This window comes from Ochotona curzoniae, unplaced genomic scaffold (genome assembly GCF_017591425.1).
Source record: "Ochotona curzoniae isolate NIBS_2020 unplaced genomic scaffold, NIBS_Ocur_1.0 contig_2599, whole genome shotgun sequence".
Classification (NCBI taxonomy): Eukaryota; Metazoa; Chordata; class Mammalia; order Lagomorpha; family Ochotonidae; genus Ochotona; species Ochotona curzoniae.
Genome location: NW_024465520.1, coordinates 7,238,900 through 7,263,593, shown reverse-complemented (window position 1 = coordinate 7,263,593; position 24,694 = coordinate 7,238,900). Strand labels below are relative to the sequence as shown.

Here is a 24,694-nt window from a genome sequence, read left to right as displayed (position 1 = left end):
TTTATGCCTTCATGCTGCTTTCTGAGGCACGTGAGCAGGGAGCCAAACTGAAGGGAGAGCAGCTGGGACTCAAACTAGAGTACATATTGGATGCTGCCAACTCAAGCAGTGGTTTAAAGCAGCATGCTACAACGCTGGCCCAATTTCTGGCACTCAGACCACCAAAAATAACAAAATTTATTACTAGCAGAAGAAATTCTGGACCACATTATATAGCTTCTCTCAGAGTTTAAAGTCCTGCACTGCCTGTTGCCCAATTGGAGTTGTTTCAAACATCTGGTCTACCTCTGGCTGTTCATATCAGCAAGGGGCACTGGGTCCTATTACATGCAGAGTTACCCTTTGGAACACTGCATTCTTTTAAATTAATTATTACTTTTGACATTCCAAAGAATGGGAGAAAAACCATGATCTGTTAAAATCCCATCATGAAGCACCTGTGATAAAACTTCAGTCACTATCCATAATTCAAGTGCATCCAGGACAACCCGGCTGGAATGTGCATGAGCACCGTAAACATATCAGACAGACAAACATAAGTGGCAACAAGACTTCAAATCTCAGCAAGGCAAGGGCTCTAGAACCTACGTGTACCCGTAATAAATGAGAACATGGAGTTTCTGTTTCAGTTCAAGAAGACATTCATACCATTTTCCTTGAAATTACTAAGGGAATATTAGTCCCCTGATGAGCATCTAAGATCGGCGTCCTTTCTGAAACCAATACTCACAGGACATAAAACACACTGTCACTAGGGACTAAAGTCAAGATTGACGTGGTTACAAAGGGCAAGGATGACTTCTCAGAAAAACAACAGTCCCACCAGACCTCAGAGCACTTCCACTGCGCTGAATTTCATGTTCTCATGTGAAGGTTGGCTTACTAGCTAACCATCCACAAACAGACACCAAAAGGAATTCCCAAGGGCTAAAAGCTAAATTCTGCATGTGACACTTCAGATTTGAAGGTAATTCAAAGACAGTGCAAGTCCCGCATGGCACTCAATCCAGATATAACTCGGAAATACCAATGGAATAGATGTGAACACAAAAGGAAATGCTGCATTGTGTTGGAACTGAATAAATTACTAAGTTACAAATCCAACCTCTGACTACCAAAGGTCTGAGGCTATCAACGCCAGGACAATGCTTCTGTTAGAACCTTCGCTGCCTCTCCTCCCTCTTCTGCCTCCAAGGTCTTCAGCTCAGCCTTTAAAAGCCAGCTCTGAATTTACAACTAGTCTGCCAAGAGCCATGCTTTGTCTAGAACCTGTAGAATACAGCCATTGCCTCCACTCAGCTCTCACAGTCCTCAAGCATCTGTCCCAACCCACCCTCCTACTCTCCTCCCTAGCAGGTGACCCCTGCCTCCACCCCTACCCACACAGGCAAGGTGCAGCCCCTTTCCTTAAAGCGATTCTCCCAGAAGCCCCACACCTCCACTTCAGTGTTTTATCTCACCTTAAAGCGCTGCTCCTGCAGTGCAGCCGCCTCCATTTACTGAAGAGCCAGGCTGCAAGGGTGTAGAGCGGGTGCTCAACTGTACCTCTGTGCCACGACTTACTACTGCAGTATAAGCTCTTTGAATACAAGGCTCTTATTGCACATCTTCACAACCACTACTCCCCCACACAGTGGTTTAGCACACAGAAACTCACCCCCCCAAAAAAAGTTTCTAAAAAGCTAGATGGAAAAGCTGCTTTTGAAGAAGTAGGATTTCCAACAGAACTTTCAGACTGGGATCTGCTTGGTCCTCAGTACAAATTCCAAAGTTTTCACCCTCATCAACCTAAGAACAGGCAGCAGCCCAGAGGATTAGCAGGTTGCTTTCACTGTTGCAAGATACTTAGCTCTTCTGGTCTGGAATGTCAGCCACCTCTTGTGACTTATTAATACAACTGCTTTAGTAGAAACATACACAGAGAGAACCCAGAGCCGGCCTTTTTTCTTTCTTTTTTTGACAATCTTATTTCAAAGCTGCAAAAGCCTAATGGTTTATATATCAGACAAGCTACAATGTAATGCTGGTACCACTGCACCACAAAGCAAGATGCAGCAGATGCGTAACTCAGCCTAAAAGGACCTTTGGCATACTTGACTCTTACAGACTGGTGGCCTGCTAGGAACACTCGGCTGACACAGAATGGATCATTAACAGTCTTCCCAATGGACCAGACCTAACGCCAGTCTGTATTTGCCTCCAAGACACACTTTGTCATTTCCACATGTCTTCTGAACCTCACGGAAAAAGAAGCGAGGGATCAGGGAAATAAAGGTTCAGCTGAAGTTTGGCCAAAAAGGGAAAATAATTTATTTTGTTTCTCTCCACAGTTCAGATAGTGTGTTTCTCAGGAATTCTGGAAACTGGAGTTAAAAATGGACAGCAATGTAAGCTGGGCTCTCTGCCCCGCTCCGGCAGACAGCCCTCAGAGCTGCCGCCACTTCAGCAGCACAGAAGCACAAGTGGACCATAATAAGGCTTGAGAAGCAGTTTAAGTTCCGAGGGTGTCAGGATGAGGTGAAACGGTGAACACGGGATGGGGTAAGAAGCTATTACATGGAGATCAACACAGCAGTTAGTGACAATAACTTTTACAATGCAACATTTCCTATAACATCATCACGTAACATGCTCTAATATAGATTTAATTCCACAAAGTAGGAATTCCTTTCACATAAGCATTATAAAAGTTTATTTTCACAATTCTAAAGAGGTAAGTCCCCAAACTTTACAATTCCTCACTTATTTCTCCAAAAAGATATTAAAAAATAAATAAATAAAAAGCTTCAGAATATCAAACCATGTTTAAAAATCCTGCGGGCTAATGTTAAAATATGAATTATTTTAAATTATGACAATAATGGAATGTTGGCCAGTTAATCAAAGTTCCAAACTAACATTCAAAATAAGAAAGATCACTGGGATCTCATTACATTGTAAATCACTATAAGGCTGAACAGCTGTTATCATTAATAATCCTACTGCCTGAAGCAACTAACGCCATTTATATCCCAAAGCATACTTGTCTTGCACATTTTACAAACTGAGGTATAAAGCCATGTTTTACTAGCATTTTTATTAACATGATGAACAATTTCTTCCATAACGGCCATTATACTAAAATGTCCAATAACATTAGCCAACCCGCTGGCATGTTGTATGGACTTCTAATTAATACACTAGTGCACACACATGTAGAAACCATACAGTTATACCAATTTATAAGCAACAAATTAAATTGTTAGGAATATAAATTCAAATGTTTTATCAATTTATAAGCAATAAATTTAAAATGTTAGGAATATAATAAAACTACATTATAAATAGCTTACTTTCCATAGTTAAACATTTTTTATTCATGTCTCCCACTAGATTTTCTTCACTTAAGCTCTAGATTTAAATATGGCTAAACATAAAAGTGAACAGTGACAACAAAACAGCTGAATTTTGCAGTGTCTAAGTCACTTAAAGCTATTCTTCAAAAGACACGTCATTCAACCTAAGGCAAACCTGGAGAATCTTAGGTTCTTCATAGTCTGACCTGTCAGGTCATGGGACATTCAAAGCCCAAGTTTCGAATGTCTGTATACCATGAAGTTAGCTGTGTCACTGGTGGAATGTCAGCTGCAGACAGAGCCCTGGAAACAGTCAACAACACATTTCAACTTGCAGGAGATAAGGAGTTTGGAGTGTCTAACAAAGATTATTTTCAGCTTTCTCAGAGGTAAAAATGGGATTACCACTAATAATAATCTCTAAGAAAATTTGACCTTTAACTGTAATATTTCCTATCACTACACGAAGAAGTTGAAACTGTTAATAGATGACCTAAATTATTAACAAAAGGATAACCCTTAATCAATTTTGTGGCGTGAGCTAGCAGACCAACTTCCAGCACGGTAAATTAGGTCTTACAACATGTAAGTCCAAGAACTATTTCAATAAGTTCATGGAAAACAGAATTAAAGATGTTTATTCTGGTGCAAAAAAAAAAATCATAATCTGTGCATAGCTTTTCCATAATATGCATTTTCACTAATTTTGATATTCTTCATCTGTATAGATTTCATCTTTTTACATCAAAATAAACTTACTTTTAACTCCACTTTCCATGAATCATTAAAACATCCTCCAAACAGATCTCAAAAACAGCTGTGTTAGACGAAACCAAGGCTGAATTGAATGACCTCATGACCTTCAATCCCTTCTAACACACCTACGCCTCCCACTGGCTTTACCACTGTATTCCAATTTCAAAGTTGTATGTTGTACTGATACAATATTATTATTTTTCCACACTATAGACTTATTGCTGCTAAGTTATTCTTACAGTCCATCAGTTTAACTTTGTTTAAACTGCCATTATAGAAATATTAAATGTTTTCCAATTATATTCCTCAAATATAGTTCTAAAATATGAGACAAACTAGCAGAAGTGATCCCCATTCAATTAATATCAATGTTGCAAAGATTCAACTGAGTGAATTTCAGCTATCCTAAAAATGGGGAGTGTACCTCAAGTATGTGCCTTATGAAATTATCTGATAGTGAAAAACAAAAATTTGGAGAGCCAACTGTTAAATTCAATGTTACCAGGTATACTGAGCAACAAATTCAAACTTTTTTTATTTAAATGACATCTACTTAGTTTTTTATTTAGTTGAGTAGAAAGGCCCAGTTAATCAACTCATTAGACTGGTCAAGGCAAGACACTTGCACTACATAATAGGGCTTAAAAAGCAGTTGGTATTATGGTAGTTCTCTGGCAAACACACACACACACACACACACGCACACACACACGCAAATTGATAGAGTACTCTGGATATTAGATTTCCCCCTATAGCTTTGTACAATAAGCACTGTTCACAATTTGCAGTATTTTGAAAACTATATAAATTCGAATGGCCAAATCAGAGATGTCTAGTTGAACTCTTTATAAAGTACTTGGGAACTTCAGCTACATTCCCAGACTGATTTTTTTCAAACCATAAAAAAAATTCATACAAAAGCACAACTGATGTAACAGGAATCTTTGAAAATAAGCCAACTTTAACTCAATTTTCTTTTTCAAATATGACTAAGAAAGAAAGTTACAAGTAACGTCTACATTAAAAAAAAACACTATTAACTAGATGAATTTAAGAGGGGGAGAAAACTATACAGTATTATTGCACTCCGTGAAATGTGCAGAATTCCAAAATGTGCTAGCACTGAAACACTCTCTTGCATCGAGGTTTCCCAAGTACAACGAGCCTGCGAGAAAAGCATCTGGTCTGTACTAACAGCTTGCTGTCTTCAGTACAGGCCTTCATAGTGTCAGTCACGCTGCTCTTGCAAAATCCCTCAATGTCTGAAAAACACACAGAAAACATAATTTTGTTGTAAAACTCACTCTCACAAAGTCAGAAAGTCAATTCACTGATCAAAACATAAGAACTCTTAAGTTAATCAATATTCTCCACTATCAAAGATTAGCTTAAAAATTTCTATCTTGAGCATATTAAAAGAATTTAGATGTTCTTAGGAACTAATTACTTGAAGATAAGGAGAATACACTTAAAACACCACAGCACACTATACCAACCCTGGTCATGAGCGGTTCAGAATAAAGGGATAAAATAAAGTTACACACCAAATAATTATTGAAGATAAAATCATCAACACAACTTTATTTTTTGGCAGGTCCAAACTCTCTTGAAACAGAAATTATTAAGGCACAGATTGCTCGTTTAAATGGAGCTGGAAACCGAAGCAACAAGACACGTTGTCATCACCAGCGTGCCGGTGCACACACAGTCACGTGTATCTTTACTTACAAAAGAGTTCCCAGTGCCGTGGGGGGGCTACGACCGATGGTGCGGGATTGAGTCCATGTGCACGTTGAGCTTCATTTCATTGTCGAGAATTTGAACCAGCTGTTGCATGGACGGAAGGTGACCAGATTCCAGTTTAGACCACACAGGCACACCTGTAAAAACAAAGCGCAACCACGCCCGAAAATCAATAATGCCACCCACAGACATCCAGCCACAGACATCCACCCACAGATATCTGCTTGACCGGATATGGACATAACCAGTGAAACAAGAGCAAAAAGCTATAAACAAAAAGTCACTTGCTTTTTTTTCTTTTTTTTAAGATTTGTTCTTATTGAACAGGCTGAGTTACAGAGTGAAGGAGACACAGAAAGATCTTCCATCCACTGGTTCACTCCCCAAGTGGATACAATGGCCAGAACTGAGCCAATCTGAAGCCAGGAGCCAGAAGATTCTTCCAGGTCTCCCATACAGGTACAAGGTCCCATGGCTTTGGGCTGTCCTCAATTGCTTTCCCAGGTCATAAGCAGAGAGCTGGAAGGGAACTGAGCAGCCAGGATTAGAACCAACGCCCATATGGGATCCTGGGCATGCAAGGCAAGGACGTTAGCCACTAGGCTAAAGCACTGGGCCCACACCATTTGCTCTTAACTTACATTCTTTGTAGGGGAAATGCCAAAAAAACTGGCTAGAACCATACCTGTGTACGAAGAATTAAAAACAAAATGTGCTTATAGTCAAATGAGAGGCGCATAGAAGAGGTTTTTAAAAACAATGAAAAATGTGTATTAAGAACAAACAGTGCAGACCCAGCACAGTAACTGGAAGATGGGAGATCTTTGTCTCTCTCTGTAAATCTGTTTTTCCAATAAAAATAAATCTTAAAAAAAAAAACTGCACAGATTTCAAGATTTTTTGTACCAAAATAGATGCTTCCTGTTTTTGTTTTAAAGGGTGTGTTTTTATGTGAAAGGCAGAGCTAGAGAGAGAGAGTTGGAGTAACAAAGAAAGAGCTTCCACCCCTGGTTCCCTCCCCAAATGGTCACAATGGCTGAAGATAGGCCCAGTTGGAAGCCAGGATCTTTTGATCCATTCCATTTGTTCAGAGGCTCAAGCATTTGGGCCATCTTTTGTTGCTTTCTGAAGCCATTAGTGAGGAATGAGATTGGAAATGGAGCAGCCAGGATGAGCAAGTGCCCATGTAGGATGCCAGCAGGCAGAGGCTTAACCTGATACGTCGTGGCACAGTTCATCTCGTTTCCTTAATTTACAAGGTACAGAAACAGAGATTTCCCACCTATTGGTGGGCTCTCCAAATGCCTAGGAGTCTCCAAATCCTATCGCTGGGACATCACACTGTGTCCCAGGACCTGCACTAACAGAAGTCAGGCTCAGGTGTTGCCAGCCGCATCCGTATGCACTGGCCACATGCCGTACCCAAAATGGCGCCGGCCAGAGAAATCACACCTTGGTGCCTGGTGGAGAGTCATGTAGCTTTCGCGGTACTGCGCAGGCGCCTAGCACATGCGCAGTGAGCTGCAGCGTGGCCGGCGCATGAACACTGGGGACTGACGAATCCAGTCACCCAGGACCCTGAGTGATCATGATGCTGACCTATCATCAGCGGAGGCGGGGCCAGTTAGCACATAAGAGCAGACAGCCTGCCGGGGTCGGAGCCCTTTCCTCTTCCTCATCTTGGTGTGCACAATATAGACTACCACAGAAGGCTTCACTTGCGTCTGCCTCTTACTGCTGGACGATAGGAGTCGTGGGCGCGACAACTGGTGCCGAAACCCAGGACCTGGAGGGGGCCTCCCGTTTTGGACGGGATGAAGTCAGAACTGCGGCCATTAAACAGGTAAGGAGCTCTGAGAGGGAGAACTTTTGGGTGACTGGGAGCATAAATCGGAGGTATATGAGCCGCTGCTCCTGGTTACAGACATGGGCGCACAGGTCTCTCTAGTGAAATTTTTGCAGACGGTTTATGCCCGCTGTAAGGGAGCGGTCAGAGAGAGTGACAAAGCCCTTCAGTCTGCCCAGGATAGTCTCTCAGAAACAGAGCGGGAGAGGAGAACCGGTATGAAGCAAAAAAGAAAGGTGAAACTGAAGGTGGGATCTTCCTCATCAAGTTCGGAGACGTCTGACGCTGAGGAAGGGTACAAGCGGGATAGGCGCATAGAACGCAAACAACCCGCTGAAAACAGACGAGGATTAGAAAAGGAGAAGAAAGATAATGGCGGTGCTACTGCGCCGGCCACGCTCGACCCATGGCCTCAGGGCTCTGGAGCCATTTCACCAATGGCCCCTCCTCCTGTGACGCCATCTGCCCCGCCCATGAGTTATGGTGCCGACTCTTCCTTCATCGATCCAGCCACGCACCAGGAACTTCAAAATATGTTCCCCGTCTTAGAAGAAGAAGGGGAAAGAGTTTACAGACAGGTAGATGCATTATTAGTGCGAGAATTGGCCATGTCTGTAAAGCAATATGGTCTTCATGCCAATTATACATTGTCCCTGTTAGAACGTATGGGGAGAATGAATATGACTCCCTCTGATTGGCAATTTGTGGTGAAGGCTGTTCTCCCTAATATGGGATCATATCTAAATTGGAAGGGCCTATGGCAGGAGCTTTTGGCTGAGACCGCCCGCGCAAATCAACGGAGCGGCGGCGAAGCTTTGACATGGACTTATAATATGCTTTCCGGACAAGGCCAATACTCTGATGATCAAAATAGCTATCCATGGCCAGTGTATACCCAGATTTCTGCCGCAGCTATAAAGGCATGGAAGGCCCTTTCACTTAAAGGGCAAGAGAAACTGGGCATTGCACAGGTTAAGCAGGAGCCGGATGAGCCCTTTGCTGATTTTGTGGCACGTGTAATGCAGGCCGTGGAAAGGACCTTTGGAGAAGGAGATCAGAACACTAAAATGGTAGAGCAGATAGTTTGGGAGCAGTGTAATGCAGAATATAGAGCCCTACTCAAGGATCGTAAGTCCAGGGGAATTTCAGATTGGCTAAAGGTTTGTAGGGATACAGGAGGCCCCTTAACAGCTCATGGACTAGCAGTCGCCATTTTGAGGTCTAATCATAGAGAGAGAGCATCACCCGTGTGCTTTCAGTGTGGCAAACCAGGGCATATGAAAAGAGAATGCCGTGCAGGGCCTAGCAATAAGCCTCCTGGGATATGCCCGCGGTGCCGCAAAGGTAGACATTGGGCCAATGAGTGCAAGTCAGTGAAGGACATAGAAGGACGCCCTCTCTCGAGCCAGGAGCCAAAACACCCCTTAAGCCAGGAGTCAAAAAACGGGAGATGGGGACCGAAGGCCCAGGTCCCCTCGACCGATCGGGCACTCTTCCTCTTCCGTCAGGCACGAGGGAACCCTGCCAGGAGCGACACCCCGCAAGCCTGGACCTCTGTGCCGCCACCGGAGTCCTCTTAAAACCAGAGGACGGCATTACGCCGGTACCGGTCATCTTAACAGACACGGTACCACCTGGTGCGGTCGGGCTTGTGATAGGCCGAGCAGCCTTGAGCTCTCAAGGTTTTATTGTAACAACTGGAATTTTACATCCGGAAGCTAGCTCCTTTTCAGTGCTGTGCTCAGTCGCACGAGGTGCTTTTGCTGTCGCGCCAGGTGATCCTATAGCCCAACTTATATTTTTACCAGCTTTGAGTGGTGCAGATAAGACTGTCCAGACCCAAGTAGAGGTTCCTTATATAAATTTAATGATGGATATGGTCGATAGACCCATGCTTGAGTTGCAAATAGAGAATAGACCGTTTATGGGGCTTTTAGACACAGGAGCTGATAAGAGCATCATAACCTCTAAGTATTGGCCGTGTGATTGGCCTTTGATTCAAACTTCTCATAGCCTATGCGGTCTGGAGTTTGAACAAGCTCCATCCCAAAGTGCCAGAGCCCTACAGTGGAAGGATAAGGAAGGCAATTGTGGGACAGTCACACCATATGTCCTGAACCTACCGGTTTGCCTTTGGGGAAGAGATATTCTTAAACAAATGGGGGTACGACTAGTCTCAGGTGCCTCCGGTTATTCTGAAGTCTCTCGAAAGCTGATGGATAAAATGGGCTATATTCAAGGAAAGGGTTTAGGCAAACAGAGTCAAGGTATTGTCCAGCCAATTGAATCCTGGGGAAATCCAGGCCGTAAAGGTCTGGGTTTTTAGTAGCGGCCATTGGCATGCAGCTGCCCATACCTTGGAAAACAGCGGAGCCGGTTTGGGTTCCCCAATGGCCGCTTTCTCTTGAAAAATGCCAAGCTGCTCAACATTTAGTTCAGGAACAGCTACATTTGGGACATCTAGAGCCCTCTGTTTCTCCTTGGAATACTCCTATCCTTGTTATCAGAAAGAAATCAGGAAAGTGGCGCCTCCTACATGATTTAAGAGCTGTAAATGCACAGATGCAGTGCTTTGGTCCCGTTCAACGTGGCCTTCCAGTTTTGTCATCCCTCCCTAAGCAATGGCCGTTATTAGTGATTGATTTGAAGGATTGCTTTTTTTCTATACCATTAGTATTGAAGGATAGGGAGAGGTTTGCTTTTACTATTCCCTCCATTAATCATGAAGAGCCGGATAAGCAATATCAATGGAAAGTTTTGCCCCAGGGGATGGCTAATAGTCCCACCATGTGTCAACTTTATGTTGCCCAAGTGTTACAACCACTGCGAGATCGTTTTCCAGCGGCCAGCGTCGTCCATTATATGGACGATGTTTTAATTTGTGCTCAAGAGCAAGATCAGTTGTTACAGATTTATGTTGATCTGAAGCGGGCTCTACAGGATTATGGCCTTATAATTTCATCCAGGAAGGTTCAAATGCAGCAGGTGAAAGCCTTCTTAGGGTCTTTAATTACAGAAACATATATCAAGCCTCAAAAGATAAGCCTCAAGATTTCTCATTTGCGAACTTTGAATGATTTTCAGAAATTAGTGGGGGATATTAATTGGTTGCGACCTTTCCTTAAGATCTCTTCTCAAGAGTTACGGCCTTTGTTCGCTCTACTTGAAGGCGATTCTGATCTCACTTCCAGGCGAACCCTCACCCATGAGGCACAACAGGTCATAATAAAGGTCCAGGAAGTTATTGAAAAGGCTCAATTAGTACGCCTAGATCAAAATCAGCCTTTTGAGCTATGTGTATTGCCTACAGAAGTTTTCCCCACTGCTGTATTAGGGCAACAGGGCCCATTACTTTGGATTCATTCTCAGGTTTCTCAGATTAAGTCTATTCAAAGGTATCCATCTGCGGTCGCGTCAATAGTGTTTAAAGGATTAAAATTAGCCTTAATCCATTTTGGGCGTCATCCAGACCGCATAATAGTCCCCTATACTGTTGAGCAATTACAAGTGCTGAGTGGGTGTAGCAATGAGTGGTCCATCTTAATGTTTGTCTATCAGGGAATTTTTGATAATCATTTTCCAAAGCATCCATTACTACAATTTTTACAGCGACATCCTGTGGTTTTTCCGATGAGAACCAGTGCCTGTCCTCTCCCTGGCGCTCTTACACTTTTTACTGATGGCTCCTCAACAGGAGCCGGAGCCCTGGTTGCCGGAGATACTGTAATAAAAAAGACCTTTGCGACGGTTTCTCCTCAGAGGGTAGAATGCCATATGGTGCTTTTTGCTTTACAAACCTTTCTAGAACCTTTGAATATTGTTTCTGATTCTCAATATGTAGTTAATACAGTGAATGTTTTGGAGGCCGCTCTATTTCAGGGTCCGGCCCAGTGGCAGATCTCTTTAAACAAATTCAACAGGCCATCTGGCGCAGAAGCCACCCCTTTTATATAACCCATATCCGAGCTCATTCAGGTTTACCAGGGCCATTAGCTCGAGGGAATGCTCTTGCCGATGCCGCCACCAGAACCCAAATCATGATTATGATGGTGTCTCCACCATCCTCAGAGGAGAAAGCCCGCCAGTTTCATTCACAATTTCATGTTTCAGCTCAGACCCTCAGACTCCGATTTGGGATCACTAGAAAGGAAGCGCGCCAGATAGTTCTTGATTGCCCTGCCTGCTGCGAATTTAGACCTGCTTCACATGAAGGGGTCAATCCTAGGGGATTGAGACCCAATCAATTGTGGCAGATGGATGTGACACACGTCCCATCCTTTGGGAAGAACCAATTTGTTCATGTATCCGTGGACTCCTTTTCTGGTGTGCTCTTTGCGTCGGTCCTAACCGGGGAGAAAGCCAGCCATGTAATCCAGCATTGCTTAGAAGCATGGGCCGCGTGGGGTAAACCTGAGTGTATTAAGACTGATAACGGCCCCACCTATACTTCAGCCAAATTTCACGATTTTTGCATGAAGATGGGCATCAAATTAGTGACTGGCATCCCTTATAATCCACAAGGTCAGGGAATAATAGAGCGTGCCCATCGCTCTATTAAAGAATTATTACAAAAACAAAAAACCACCTGGGAATCGCTTGGCCTCGCCAGTCAGAGCCCTCGGGCCACTCTAGCCCTGGCTCTTTTCACCATCAATTTTTTACAGCTGGATGAGCAAGGCCTCAGTGCTGCAGATCGTCATTCCCTCAACACGGCACAAGAGCAGTCTTGGGTTAAGTGGAAAGATGTTCTAGAGTCCAAATGGAAGGGCCCAGACCCAGTTATTAGGAAGGCTCGAGGAGCTATTTGTGTGTTTCCACAGGACGCCCCGGTTCCTGTTAGGGTTCCAGCTCGATTGACTCGTTCCTGTCCATCACCGCCTTCTGACGTTTCTGCAACCACTGGAACGCTTGCACGAGGATCTGACGTGGGGAAGATTCATGCAACCCCGCAATCAGAAGCTCCTCCTACAATCCCACAGGACAATGGTGCCCCGCCCAGTGCAAACACAGCTGATGGTACAACTAATGGTCTGTATGGCGCTGGTGAGGACCGTGATTGCTGATCCACGATGGGGGGTTTTGAGTGTTTTCCCACGACCCTTACCGGTCACCCATTCAGCCCGAGTGTTTCCTCGATTTTTTACTACGAATGCTTCTTTGGATTTACCTTTTCTCCCTTATGATAGTGTTAAGGAAAATGTGAGTAATTTTTTATTCCCCCTACAGGATACGCTTTGTTTTCAAACATTTCCTGATAATTTTAGTGTTTCTGTAAATAATTGTTCTTGTATATTTTACAACGCCAGGCGGCGGTATGGTTAGATGAGCCTGTGCGGCCCTGGCTAAATGAATTAGAGAGATTGCTTGATGCCCTGGATCCTAGCTCTAAGCCTCCACCTACGGCTCCTTCAGTGCAATTAAAATATGCCAACGGCACCTGGATAAACGGTACCTGGCCAGCCTATAAGACGGTGCAAGGCAGCCCCCCAGTCCAGCCCAAGTGGATGCCCTTTTGCCGCGCTAGGCGCGGCCCAAATAACCTTATGCCCTGGACAGGCTGTCAGAATTCTTTGTTAATGTGGGCACAGTCCATATTCACCTTTTCGCCCCGCATAGGTGCCTGGGATAAGAGTCATTCCTCTTCTTATCCATATCCTTGGCAGAATCCAGCCCTGCCGGTTACTGCCAACCCTTGGGACCATTGGCTCTTATGTGGCCTAAATGGCTCCTACACAGATCTCCAGCCCTTTTCCATGTTATTGGGCGGTGCCGTGGGAACAACCCGTTTTCAGTGGGATGCTAATGATTTTGATGGGTCCATACACCAAAATGTTTCTGGTATAGTTACTCCCTTCTCCCCCACCCCAGTTTGTGTGACTAGCCCGTTTTTGTTTTTGTTAGTAAAGGGGGTAAATGATGTGAATAAAAAGGAGATTAATTGTTCACAAGATTATTGTGTGCTGGCGCAATGCTGGAATGCCACTGAAGGTTGGGATTTAGCTGTTGTAACGGCCCTACCTAGATGGATACCTTGGCCTGTAGAAGCCCCCTCCGCTATGACGCTCTATCGTCAGAAGAGAGATTTTGGCATAACTGCAGCAATAGTGACTGCGGTTGCCGTGGCACTTGCAGCATCAGCTACAGCAAGCGGTGGCCCTGACCACTGGCATTCAAACAGCCACTGCCTTAAACAACCTAAGTGCTTCTGTGGCCACAGCATTACATGACCAGTCTCTCATAAATGGTCATCTCAAAGGAGGTTTAATGGTTCTCAATCAACGAGTTGATTTAGTTCAAGAACAATTAGATATCTTACTTGAAATAGGACAGGTAGGTTGTCAATGGCGTATGCAAGGTTTATGTGTTACTTCCATTCCTTTTCAGAATGTTTCAACGGCTGCTAATCTTTCTCGCCAGCTTTCTTCCTATCTTTTAGGAAATTGGACGAGAGAATTTGATATTTTACAGTCTGAGCTGAGAATTGCCATTGTTCAGATTAATTCTACACGGGTGGATCCTGTTGTTGCTGAAACCCTGGCCACTTGGATTTGGAACATCACTTTCCATATTAAGGAATGGGCGGGAGTGGTTGTGCTGATTCTGCTCTTGTGTGCAGGCTGTGCCCTATGCCTTTTTTGCCTGTGTCGTCTGAGATGCCGCGCTCAGCGAGATCGTGTGGCAATACATCAAGCCCTACTAGCCATGCAGAATGGCGACTCCCCCATGGTATGGTTGAGCATGCTTCAACAGGCTTAGTTAAGAGCATGGACATCATGGTTCCTGCACCTCAGGCCATTATGGCATTGCACTGAGTTTGAGCATGATGTGCCCAACTAGCCCTTGCATCTCGCAGGACTTATCCATTGCATGCGAGAGGGTAGTCGATCTTATAACTGCCTTGTCGAGACATTGCTCTTTACAACCGCCGTGGTTGTAGCCCATGACGGGTAAGATAGACCCAGACAATTATTGGTCTAAGACAGGGACTACGTCAAGCTACGCAGCCTCCCTATGACGGATCGTGCGCCTTGAGTCTACAACCTAAGACAGGCCCATACCAGCTTATTTTTCTATTGTATAAGAAAGGGGGAGATGTTGCCAGCCGCATCCGTATGCACTGGCCACATGCCGTACCCAAAATGGCGCCGGCCAGAGAAACCACACCTTGGTGCCTGGTGGAGAGTCATGTAGCTTTCGCAGTAGCGCATGCGCAGTGAGCTGCAGCGTGGCCGGCGCATGAACACTGGGGACTGACGAATCCAGTTGCCCAGGACCCTGAGTGATCATGATGCTGACCTATCATCAGCGGAGGCGGGGCCAGTTAGCACATAAGAGCAGACAGCCTGCCGGGGTCGGAGCCCTTTCCTCTTCCTCATCTTGGTGTGCACAATAAAGACTACCACAGAAGGCTTCACTCGCGTCTGCCTCTTACTGCTGGACGATAGGAGTCGTGGGCGCGACACTCAGGAGCTACCAGTACCTGATATTGTAAAGTGTGTGTCTCTAAGCCTGTCATTGCACGTTCATGAACCTGTGCAGTGCTCCAGTACACAAGCTTCATTGCTGGCTAGCCAGAGTAGGTTCATTTAAATTGAGATATAAAAGACAGATCATCAAGGAAGGTTTCATGGAAGTAGAAAATCTTTGAGATACAGTAAACAGAGGTATAAAGGCTACAAAGGAGCTTGATATGTTAACAGTGAAAGTCAGTGACCCCAGATGTGAGAATTGCCAAGGTTGCATTGCACCTAACAAAGTGTTAAACTGAAAAAGCAGCTAAACGCTGGTGGGCATTCTGGGCCTGATTAATGCCAAACTTCTATGAACTATAACAGTGTGCCAGCATAGTTGCCTAGTCTTTCTCTGTTTCCTTTACTGTTTGTTTGTTTGTTTGTTTGTTTAAAATATGTGGGGCCAGACACCGTCACACCAGCAGAGAGGGTCTGGAAACCCAGTGTGTGTGGGTCCCAGGCAGGGTCCCAGGGTGTCACGACACAGCACAGGACTGGGCACGAGGATCTGCTCATTCATGGGCATGGGGGCTGTGGACCATCCAGGGAAGGGGGCCTGGGGCTGCGTGGGAGGGCAGACTGCTGAGGGGCAATGTGACGGGTGAGGGGTCACTTCTTGGGGACCTCCACCAACTAAGCTACTACACTTGCAGGAAAATGAGGGGGCTGAGACAGGGTGGTGTGGTGGAGGAAAACCGGAGGACCTTTCAGGACCAAACTAATAGACCTACCCACGTGGGAAACCTGTGCTGGCCTTGTTGGTACCAACCACGTAGCGGTACCACCACCTGCTGGCACACACAAAAGCAATGGTTGGGAGTCTTTTCTGGCAGGGCTTGACCACAGTCCCCACCGGTGAGTGCAGACATACAGGGAGAACCATGTCACACTGGGCCATGACATTAACCAGCATGCAAAAGAATCAGGTCTGGCAGCTGATTTTGTGGAGGATTTGTGGGCTCACCCCTTTGGAACTACCATATCAGCTGGTTTGCTGAAGGGCTGGGAGTGATGAGGGGCCACGCTAGGCATGACTGTGAAATTCACCAACATTCATGAGTACTGCGATTGGGAACATGCCAGGCTGGTCCAGGCTGTAGCACTCACAGGCGCACCAAGAACTGGGTGTGGGGTGGGCCAAGCCACACATGAACCAGCATACACAAAGGCCAATGGGGTCAGTGGCAGACCGTGCTGGTTAATGGCATAAAACCTACCGGCACCCAGAACTGAGCCTGGGAGTGGGCCTGATAAGGGGAACTTGCGGAACTCCCCTGGTAGGTGGCACCTCCCGCTGGCAGGTATGGAGTCTGGACTGGGTGTTGGTCAGGCTGGGGAGAGATGCTTCACTTGTCAGTAGGTGTGTGGCTTGGCTTTGGGGAGGCAGACAGGCAGAGGAAGCCAAACCATAACTACTGGCATGCATAGGATTCAGGATAAGGTGCATGTCGTGCAGGGCTAAGCTATCATACCTACAAGTTTTCATGAAAGCCAGGGGTTGGGGACAAACTGGGCAGGGCTAGGCTGTCCCACACCAGTAAGAGTTGGGACTAGAGAGCAGGCTGGGCCAGGTCAGGCTGCAATATCTGATGTCAAAGGCCAAGACAGAGGATGGACTATGCTGGTTGGATGAGAGCAACCATCAGCATATGCAAGATCTGTGGCTGGGAGCAGGCCTGCTCAGGGAGTCAAGTGGACACACCTACTGAGATGCAGTTCCCACTAGTCAGCACAAGAGCTAGAATGAGGGCTGACGAACTGGGCTAAACTGGCTACAGGATCCCTCACCATGGGTGTGGACTAGATCTGGGGTGTGCCAGACTACGGTAGGCTCCAGTACCTGCTAGAGCTTACGAGAGCCAGGGTAAGTTTAGGGCAGGATGGGTTAAGTCTCAATACACACTGAACTACACAAGAGCTGGGTCTAGGGTGGGACTGGGTTGTAGCACCCTACAGTAAGACTCAGAATGGGTGTGGGCTGGTCAGACAAGGCTGCTATACCCGCCAACACAGGAGGCAGGCCAAGTCATAGAGGTCAAGAACCCGTCGTCAGGGTACATAGGATCTGCCACTGGGTGGTAACTTGATGGAGGACCTTGGGGGAACTCCTCTGCAGGATGCAGTCCCTGCAGGTGAGTACAAGAACCAAGCCGGGAGCAGCCCAGACCAGGTCAGGTTACAGTAACCTGCCGGCATACATGTGGATCAGGTCTGGGGGCAGGCCAGCCTGGGCTAATTTATAACACGCATGGACAGATTTGAGAACCAGGACAGATGCAAGACAGGCCGGATTGGGCTACAACACCAGCCAGTTCACATTAGGACTGGGACTGGTGGCAGTCCAGGCTGGGCTAAGCTGTAGCATTCACCAGCATGAGCTGGGACTGTGGGCAGGCCAGGTCGAGCCAGGCTGTAACACCTTGCCAGTGAATGCCGAGGGGAGGGAGACATGCCTTGCCAGACTGGGACACAGCATCCACTAGCAGAAGTAAGACCAGGGCGGGGGCCCAGGGTGAGAGGGCAGCGAACTCAGCAGTAGGGCTACAAGGACTCCCCTGGTGGGCTACTGCTCCTGCTGGTGAGTGAGAGAGCTGGGACTAGGGGCAGATTAGGCTGGGCAGAGCTAAAAAACCCATGGCCTGCATGTGAGCTGGGTTAGGGGGAGAACCAGGATGGGCTAAGCCACCATATCCACTGGCACAAGCAGGAGCAAGAGTAAGGACAAACTGGTTCCCTTTGCTGCAGGATCAGCTATCAGGTGCTGGGACTGGAAACAAGTCCTGTCAGATTAGACCATAGAACCACTTGTAAAGTACAAGATCCAGGGCTAGGAGTGAGTCTAGTAGGGAAATTGTGGGCAAGCCTCTGATGGGTTCCAGCTCCCAGGATATGAGCATGATAACCAGGAGTTGAGGCAGACCTGGCTGGATCGGCAGTGGCACACACCAGCATGAATATGAGTGGTTAGTAGAGACAGGATAGTTGATCGGGCTGAACTAGGCTCCAACACCCATTGATACGCATGAGAGCTGGATGAGATGGACTGGACCAGACAGCTGCACATACGAGAATGCACAGGAACCATGGCTGGGAGTGGGCCTGGTGGGGAATGATGGGGTCACTTTGACTAGGCTGTACTTACCAGTGTGTGTGAGGGCTGTGTGTATGGCACAGTGGGATGGGCTGCAGCATCCATTGATTTGCATATGAGATGGGGCTGGAGACAGAACTGACCTAGCAACTGAAACCACCAGTGTGTGTGCAGGCTGATGTGGGTGGTGATCTGAGCCAAACCCCACAATGGCTGGCACACACAGGAACCAGGTCTGGAGTTAACCTCTGGTGAGGTTTCTTCGGGGAACCCCCAACTAGATCATTGGACTCAGAACTCCAACATGGGGAAAATGACAGGATCTGTGGTTCTGACCGTGGAGTGCAAGGGTCAGAACTGGGTCTCCTCAGGTGCTGAAGCCTGTACAGCTGATGGCATGCCCAGATGAACATGGGGGACACGACAACCAGCTCACTGAAGCCTGCTGAGGACATCCAGTACCACGGAGGGCAGAACAAATTGGACAGCTCTCCTGGCCAAGCTTTGACAGAGTATCTGGGTGAGTGGAGACTGAGGTGGACTATGTCAGCAAATGGATATTGGGAGGAGTTCCTCAACCTTGGAGCAGCTAAATCAACAGTGTCTCAGATCTATGAAAACCACTTAAGCAGTGCTCCCGGAATATGCTCCATATCAGGGACCCTTCCTCCATTCCTGGGCACTGACGCAGTTGGGCTGCTGGGAGTGGCCCTCTCCTCTCCTCTCCCCTCTTTCCCCAGACACAGGAAGAAAAGAGTAGACTGGAAATAGGTGTCTCATCTGCTTTCCCCCATTCCTTGACCCCCCCTACTCCGATCAGTGGTCCACATGGGCATGCATCCTTCTTAACTATGTAAACATCATTAAAAACAAAATAAATTTATTATTTAAAAAGTAAGTAAACTGAAATATACAAGAGGAGTGGTAAAATAGAGGCTAGAGCAGTACAAAAGACTAGTCTGGGATCAACAGACTCTATATGAGCAAAAAACAAATACTTTTTTGGCTAGGGAAGATACATGGTTTCACCCAGGGATATTCAATTCATAAACAAATAAGTTTGGTTCTTTTCAAATAAAATCTTACTTAAAAAACAGACAAGGGGGCCAGTACAACGGCTCAACTTGCTAATCCTTTGCCTTCAAGTGCTGGCATCCCATACGCGTGCAGGCTGTGTCCAACTGCCGCCCCTCCCATCCAGCTTCCTGCTTGTGATCTGGGAAAGGCAGGGGAGAAGACCCAAACCCTGGGGCCCGACACCCTCATGAGAGACTGCAAATAAGCCCCAGCTCCCGCCTTCAGCCCAGCCCAGCCCAGCCCAGCCCAGCCCAGCCTGGCTCCAGTAATCAGACCATCGGGGAGAGAAGCAGTAAATGATGATCTCTTTCAGTCTTTGCTTCTCTCTCTGAAATCTACCTTTTAAATTAAAAAAATTAAATGCATTTTCTTAAAAGTCAGCAAATATTTTAGGCTTTACAAATCAAGAATATGTCAAGGATATTATGCAGGAATTTAGATAATTTTCATGAATTTTTCATTGATTAAGCTGAAAATTTCAATTACGTATGCAGAGATTAAAATATTCTATGAGTCCTAACAGATTACTTCAACCATTTAAAGATGTACAAACTAGGCCCAGTGCGATGGCCTGGCAGCTGAAGTCCTCACCTTGCACACTAGGATCCCATATGGGCACTGGTTCTAGTCCCAATGGCCCCACTTCCCATCCAGCTCCCTGCCTGTGGCCTGGGAGGGCATTAGAGGACGGCCCAAAGCCTCAGGACCCTGCATCTATGTGGGAGACCTGGAAGAAGCTCCTGGCTCCTGGCTTTGGCTCAGCTGAGTTCTGGCTGTTGTGGCCACTTGGTGAGTGAATCAGCGGATGGAAGATCTTCTTCTCTGTCTCTCCTCCTCTCTGTATATCTGACTTTCCAATAAAAATAAATTTTTTAAAAATTTCACAAAATGCCAACTATTCAAACCTACCATTTAAAGTTATTTCAAATGCACCTGTTGACATACACTGGTTCTCAATCATGTTGCTCAAGAAGAAAACCATCATACATGCATAGACCTAAAAGAAAATAACAATTAAGCACAAGAGGCAAAGTCATTCTGAAGCCAAAACACCATCACAGACATAGTAATCTTCTCAATCTATAATTGCATTGTTTATTTGGCAAATTCTCTTTCCTAGACTACCTTACAGCTTCTATACAGGTTATGACTGCTATTCCATATGCCCAGATCATACACTCACGGCAAGAAAAATGTAGTATTAATTCACAGTTGTATATATACTGAAGAACAAAGTTATACAAAATAAAACTAAAAGGCAAGATTAGCTAGTTCGGCACAAAAAAAATATTTTTCCTAATTTATTTGAAAGAGAGAGTGGGACAAAGATAGACAGACACAAACACACACACACTACACTGCAGGCAATCTATTCACTAGTTAATTCTCTAAATGCCATTTAATCCGAATTCACGAGAGACGAGTGACGCAATAGTCAGCAACTCCATGTGTTCAATATAACCTGTTTATGTTTCAAACAAATCACTTTAAGCCAAAAAAGCAGCAAGAAAGCACATTAAAATCCATTCATTCATCTTTTGAAGGCCAATCTTTACTCTCCCTAAAGGGATTAGAAGCCCGTAGTTGGACAAAAGTTTTAATTTACAAATTCACTGGATTAAAGGTAGAATATAGTGAGAATGTCAATTCATAGCAAACCATTTCCAAAAAGTAACACAGATCTGCACAGGGGATGGGGCAAGCATCTCCCCCTGTGCCAGTTGCTCTAGACGGAGCTGCGTCATAAGGGTTTCCAGTACTCGGAAAGCCAAGCCTACTTTTACGGGGCCATCACACACTCGGCCATCTAGAAAGATCTTCTAAATGAAGTCAGTAGCACATACATCTACATACATAGAAGTAAAATGCACTAACAATAATTTGGAATTAACGAATGCAGCGTAAGTACTCAATTTCCAGTTTTTAACCCTCTGCAAATCAACACTGTTGGCAACCACAGAGATACACTTAAATTGAGAGAATACTGTGGCACATGTTCATGCTGTCCTGTTACTGGAAACAGCTGCTTCCATAAGGGACAAACAAAACCCCACAGCTATGCAGGAGTCTGCTAAAGGCATTCATTCTAAACTAAAAGACCAGGCAGATAACTCCAAAAGAGAACACTTCTTAAAGGGAAGCCAAAGCAATCCCATCCAAGATACAAAATAAAAATAAGGCCCATAATAGACTAAATGATAGACCCTCCAGAAGGGGGGAAAAACACAATGACTTTAAGTAAAATACATGAAAACAAATGTAATCTAGAAAAAAATGTATGTTGCAGTAAGATCCTATGAAGAAAAAAGAGGCTAAGATTCTTCAGCATTTCATACTTTTAGGCAATTCTGCCCAACAGATTGCGCAGAACCAAAAAATGATAAGACAAATATTTAAGAGAAAGATTTTGCAAAGAACAAATTAGTGAAAACTCCTTTTTCAAATGTGAACAATCTTTAATTCCTCATTCCTTGGTATAGAAGGCATATATTACGTATACATTATATATATATATATATATATATATTATGTTTTGCAGAAAATGATCTGACTTAAGCTACATAATAAAAAAAAAAAAAATCAAGTAAATAAATACTTTGAACCCAGCCTCTGCGTAAGTAACTTTTATGTTGCCAATCGCCCTCAGCACAGAAACGTGACACCTGAGCCCAGGGAGACTGAGTGATTTGTCCAAAGATAACATCTACTTAACAGTCAGTCAGTAGTAACAAATACACAATTTTAAAAAGTCATTAGCACCTTTTTCGCCGACAACCCACACGCCTATAGTTGCCAAAGCCAGCAAGTTACATACCTTATTCTCCTGGCCCCACTGCCAGATGCTAGGAGCTTGCATGCCAAAGAAAGCAAAAGGATCCTTGCCCACAATGATTAAGCCTATTAATACTAGTTTGAAGACTGACAGGAAAGATGCTATATGTCTGTCAAAACAAAGAAGTTCAAGAGAAGCTGTAATAATTCAAATAAATACATACAGACGATTTCTAAACACCAAACTTAATTACTGAAAACAGATGTACTGCAGTTATAATAAAAAGGTTTAATATTCCTATTTCTTTTCAAATCATACAAACCTTTTGCCTTTTTTAATTTAAACATTTTTTTTAATTTCCATAGGCTCTGGGATTCCCACCCCACCCCCACCAATTTCCCCTCTCTTATCACAATGCACAGTCCTTCATAAACATTGATCATTCTGCCATTTAAGTGTATCCTGACATCGTGAATATGGACAATGGCAGAGCCCAGCATCCCCTGCTACATTTTTTTTAAAAGATTCATTTATTTATGTTAGAAAGGCAAAGTTACAGGGAAGACAGAGAGATTGCTCCTCCAGCCACTGGGTCACTCCCTAAAGGACACCCATGTCTGGAGCCAGGCATATGCAGAGCAGGGATCCAGGGCTTTTTCTGGATCTCCCATACGGATGCAAGAGCCAGTGGCCTGCACCAGCCTCCACTGCTTTCCCAGGCCATAAGTGGAGATCTGAATGGAAAGTACAGCAACCAGGACTTGAACCAGCACCCACATGCGATGCCAGCACAACAGGCAAATGCTTAGCCTGCATTATCATACTGTCCCCAATCGTTCCCCCTCCAAAACACCTCTAATACTTTAAATCAATCAAAAATTAGCTCACACAATCCTAAAGAATCAGTCCTTTAAGACACTAAGCTAGAACAGCACAGAATACCACATGTTATCTGGAAAACTTCAGGAGTCATTGATTTATTTCCACTAAAACTACGTAAGAAATCATAGGTTTGGGCACGGCACGATGGCGCAGTGGTTAAGACCCTCGCCTTGCACGCCTGGAATCCCATATGGGCACCAGTTCTAATCCCGGCAGCCCCGCTTCCCTTCCAGCTCCCTGCCTGTGGCCTGGGAAAGCAGTTGAGGACGGCCCAAAGCCTTGGGACCCTGCACCCACGTGGGAGACCCGGAAGAAGTTCCTGGTTCCCGGCTTTGGACCAGCATAGCACCGGCCATTGCGCTCACTTGGGGAGTGAATCATCGGACGGAAGATCTTCCTCTCTGTCTCTCCTTTCTGTATATCCGCCATTTCAATAAAAATAAAATAAATCTTTTTAAAAAAAAAAAGAAAACATAGGTTTATAAATGCTGCCATCCCTAAAATAACCTTATTGCTTCACACAGAAAAAGCTGATTTGGATCAAATAAATGTGCCATGTATAAATGTGCAGTCTGAATATTAGCATAACTTATCAATTATAACAACCAAGGTAATCTACTTAGACAATTCACAAAAGCTTATAAAAATCAAATTCTGTTTTAAGTTCCTTAAATGTACTTACCTATATATTGGTTGAGGGAGGTAATTCTCGCCTTCGATTCGGATGTCTGGGTACCGCTGGCTGATGACCCGCATGTACTCCTCAAACACCCGCCGATACCCTCAGGACACACTGCAGACACAGGACGCAGTCAGACAAGGAGGATGCACAAAGCGTGTACATGCAGTTACGTAAGAATTCTTGATAAAATTAAAACGTTCTCTTAAGTTCTTTCACAAATTAGTAATAATGAAAGTTGGACGATGGGTACATAAAGGTTTGTGTATTTTCCGGTATTGGATTTTGCTTTGTTTTTCAAAATGTCACATGAGTTACTTCCTACTCAAATAAATTTTCCGTTTAAAACATTAAACTTCATATATTTTGGTTATTGCGGTCACACCTACATTGATCTCCCACACTGGTTAGCCTTCAAGAGGCTTATACAATGAAAACGATTTTCATTTATTTAAAATATAGTATTTTAAATTTAATATACAGAAATTTCAAAAAACAACAAAGCATGAGATATAAAACTGGTTTTTATTCCCACTCTCTCCCTAACTGGGCAGAGTTATTTGCTCAATCACAAAAGGAAGAAGTTAGACTAAACTCTTACTTATGAATTTAATACCTGATCATATTTTGTCAAAAATACACCAAGATTGACAGAGTAATTTTTAGCAATGTAAGAAAAAATGCTTATAATTACCCTGGAAATTAAATCAAAAGCATCTAAATCTTCTCCATTAAAGTCTCTTAATCATGCACCTTTGGAGCCAGAGCGCATTTACAGAGGGGAAAAGAGCATTACTGTAACAAGAGAATTGCAATCTGCGGTGAAGCTGACGAATCCCACACTGAGGCACGTGTGTCGGGAGGCAGCCGCAGCATCACTCTGCACAGAACTCGCCCAGTGCCCATGGTGCTCATTACGTCACACCAGAGTCAAGCCCCAAGTCCCGGCTTCCGCGCTTGCTTCCAGCACAGGTACTAAACCTGAAGTCCCAGCGTTCCAA

The 24,694-nt window shown here is 44.8% G+C and overlaps 1 protein-coding gene across 1 annotated transcript in view; it reads right to left on the bottom strand.

Moving 5' to 3' along the window:
- Positions 1-2,286: 2,286 nt before the first annotated feature.
- The window catches only part of SELENOT (selenoprotein T), a 39,214-nt gene continuing 16,806 nt past the window's right edge, over positions 2,287-24,694 (bottom strand). Inside the window, exons 2-6 of the mRNA XM_040974788.1 lie at positions 23,697-23,807; positions 22,175-22,301; positions 20,269-20,356; positions 5,820-5,971; positions 2,287-5,353 (exon numbers count right to left, since the gene is read on the bottom strand). Of these exons, the coding sequence (XP_040830722.1) occupies positions 5,847-5,971; positions 20,269-20,356; positions 22,175-22,301; positions 23,697-23,807 (451 nt within the window). The 3' untranslated portion in view covers positions 2,287-5,353; positions 5,820-5,846. The remainder of the gene's footprint in view (positions 5,354-5,819; positions 5,972-20,268; positions 20,357-22,174; positions 22,302-23,696; positions 23,808-24,694) is intronic.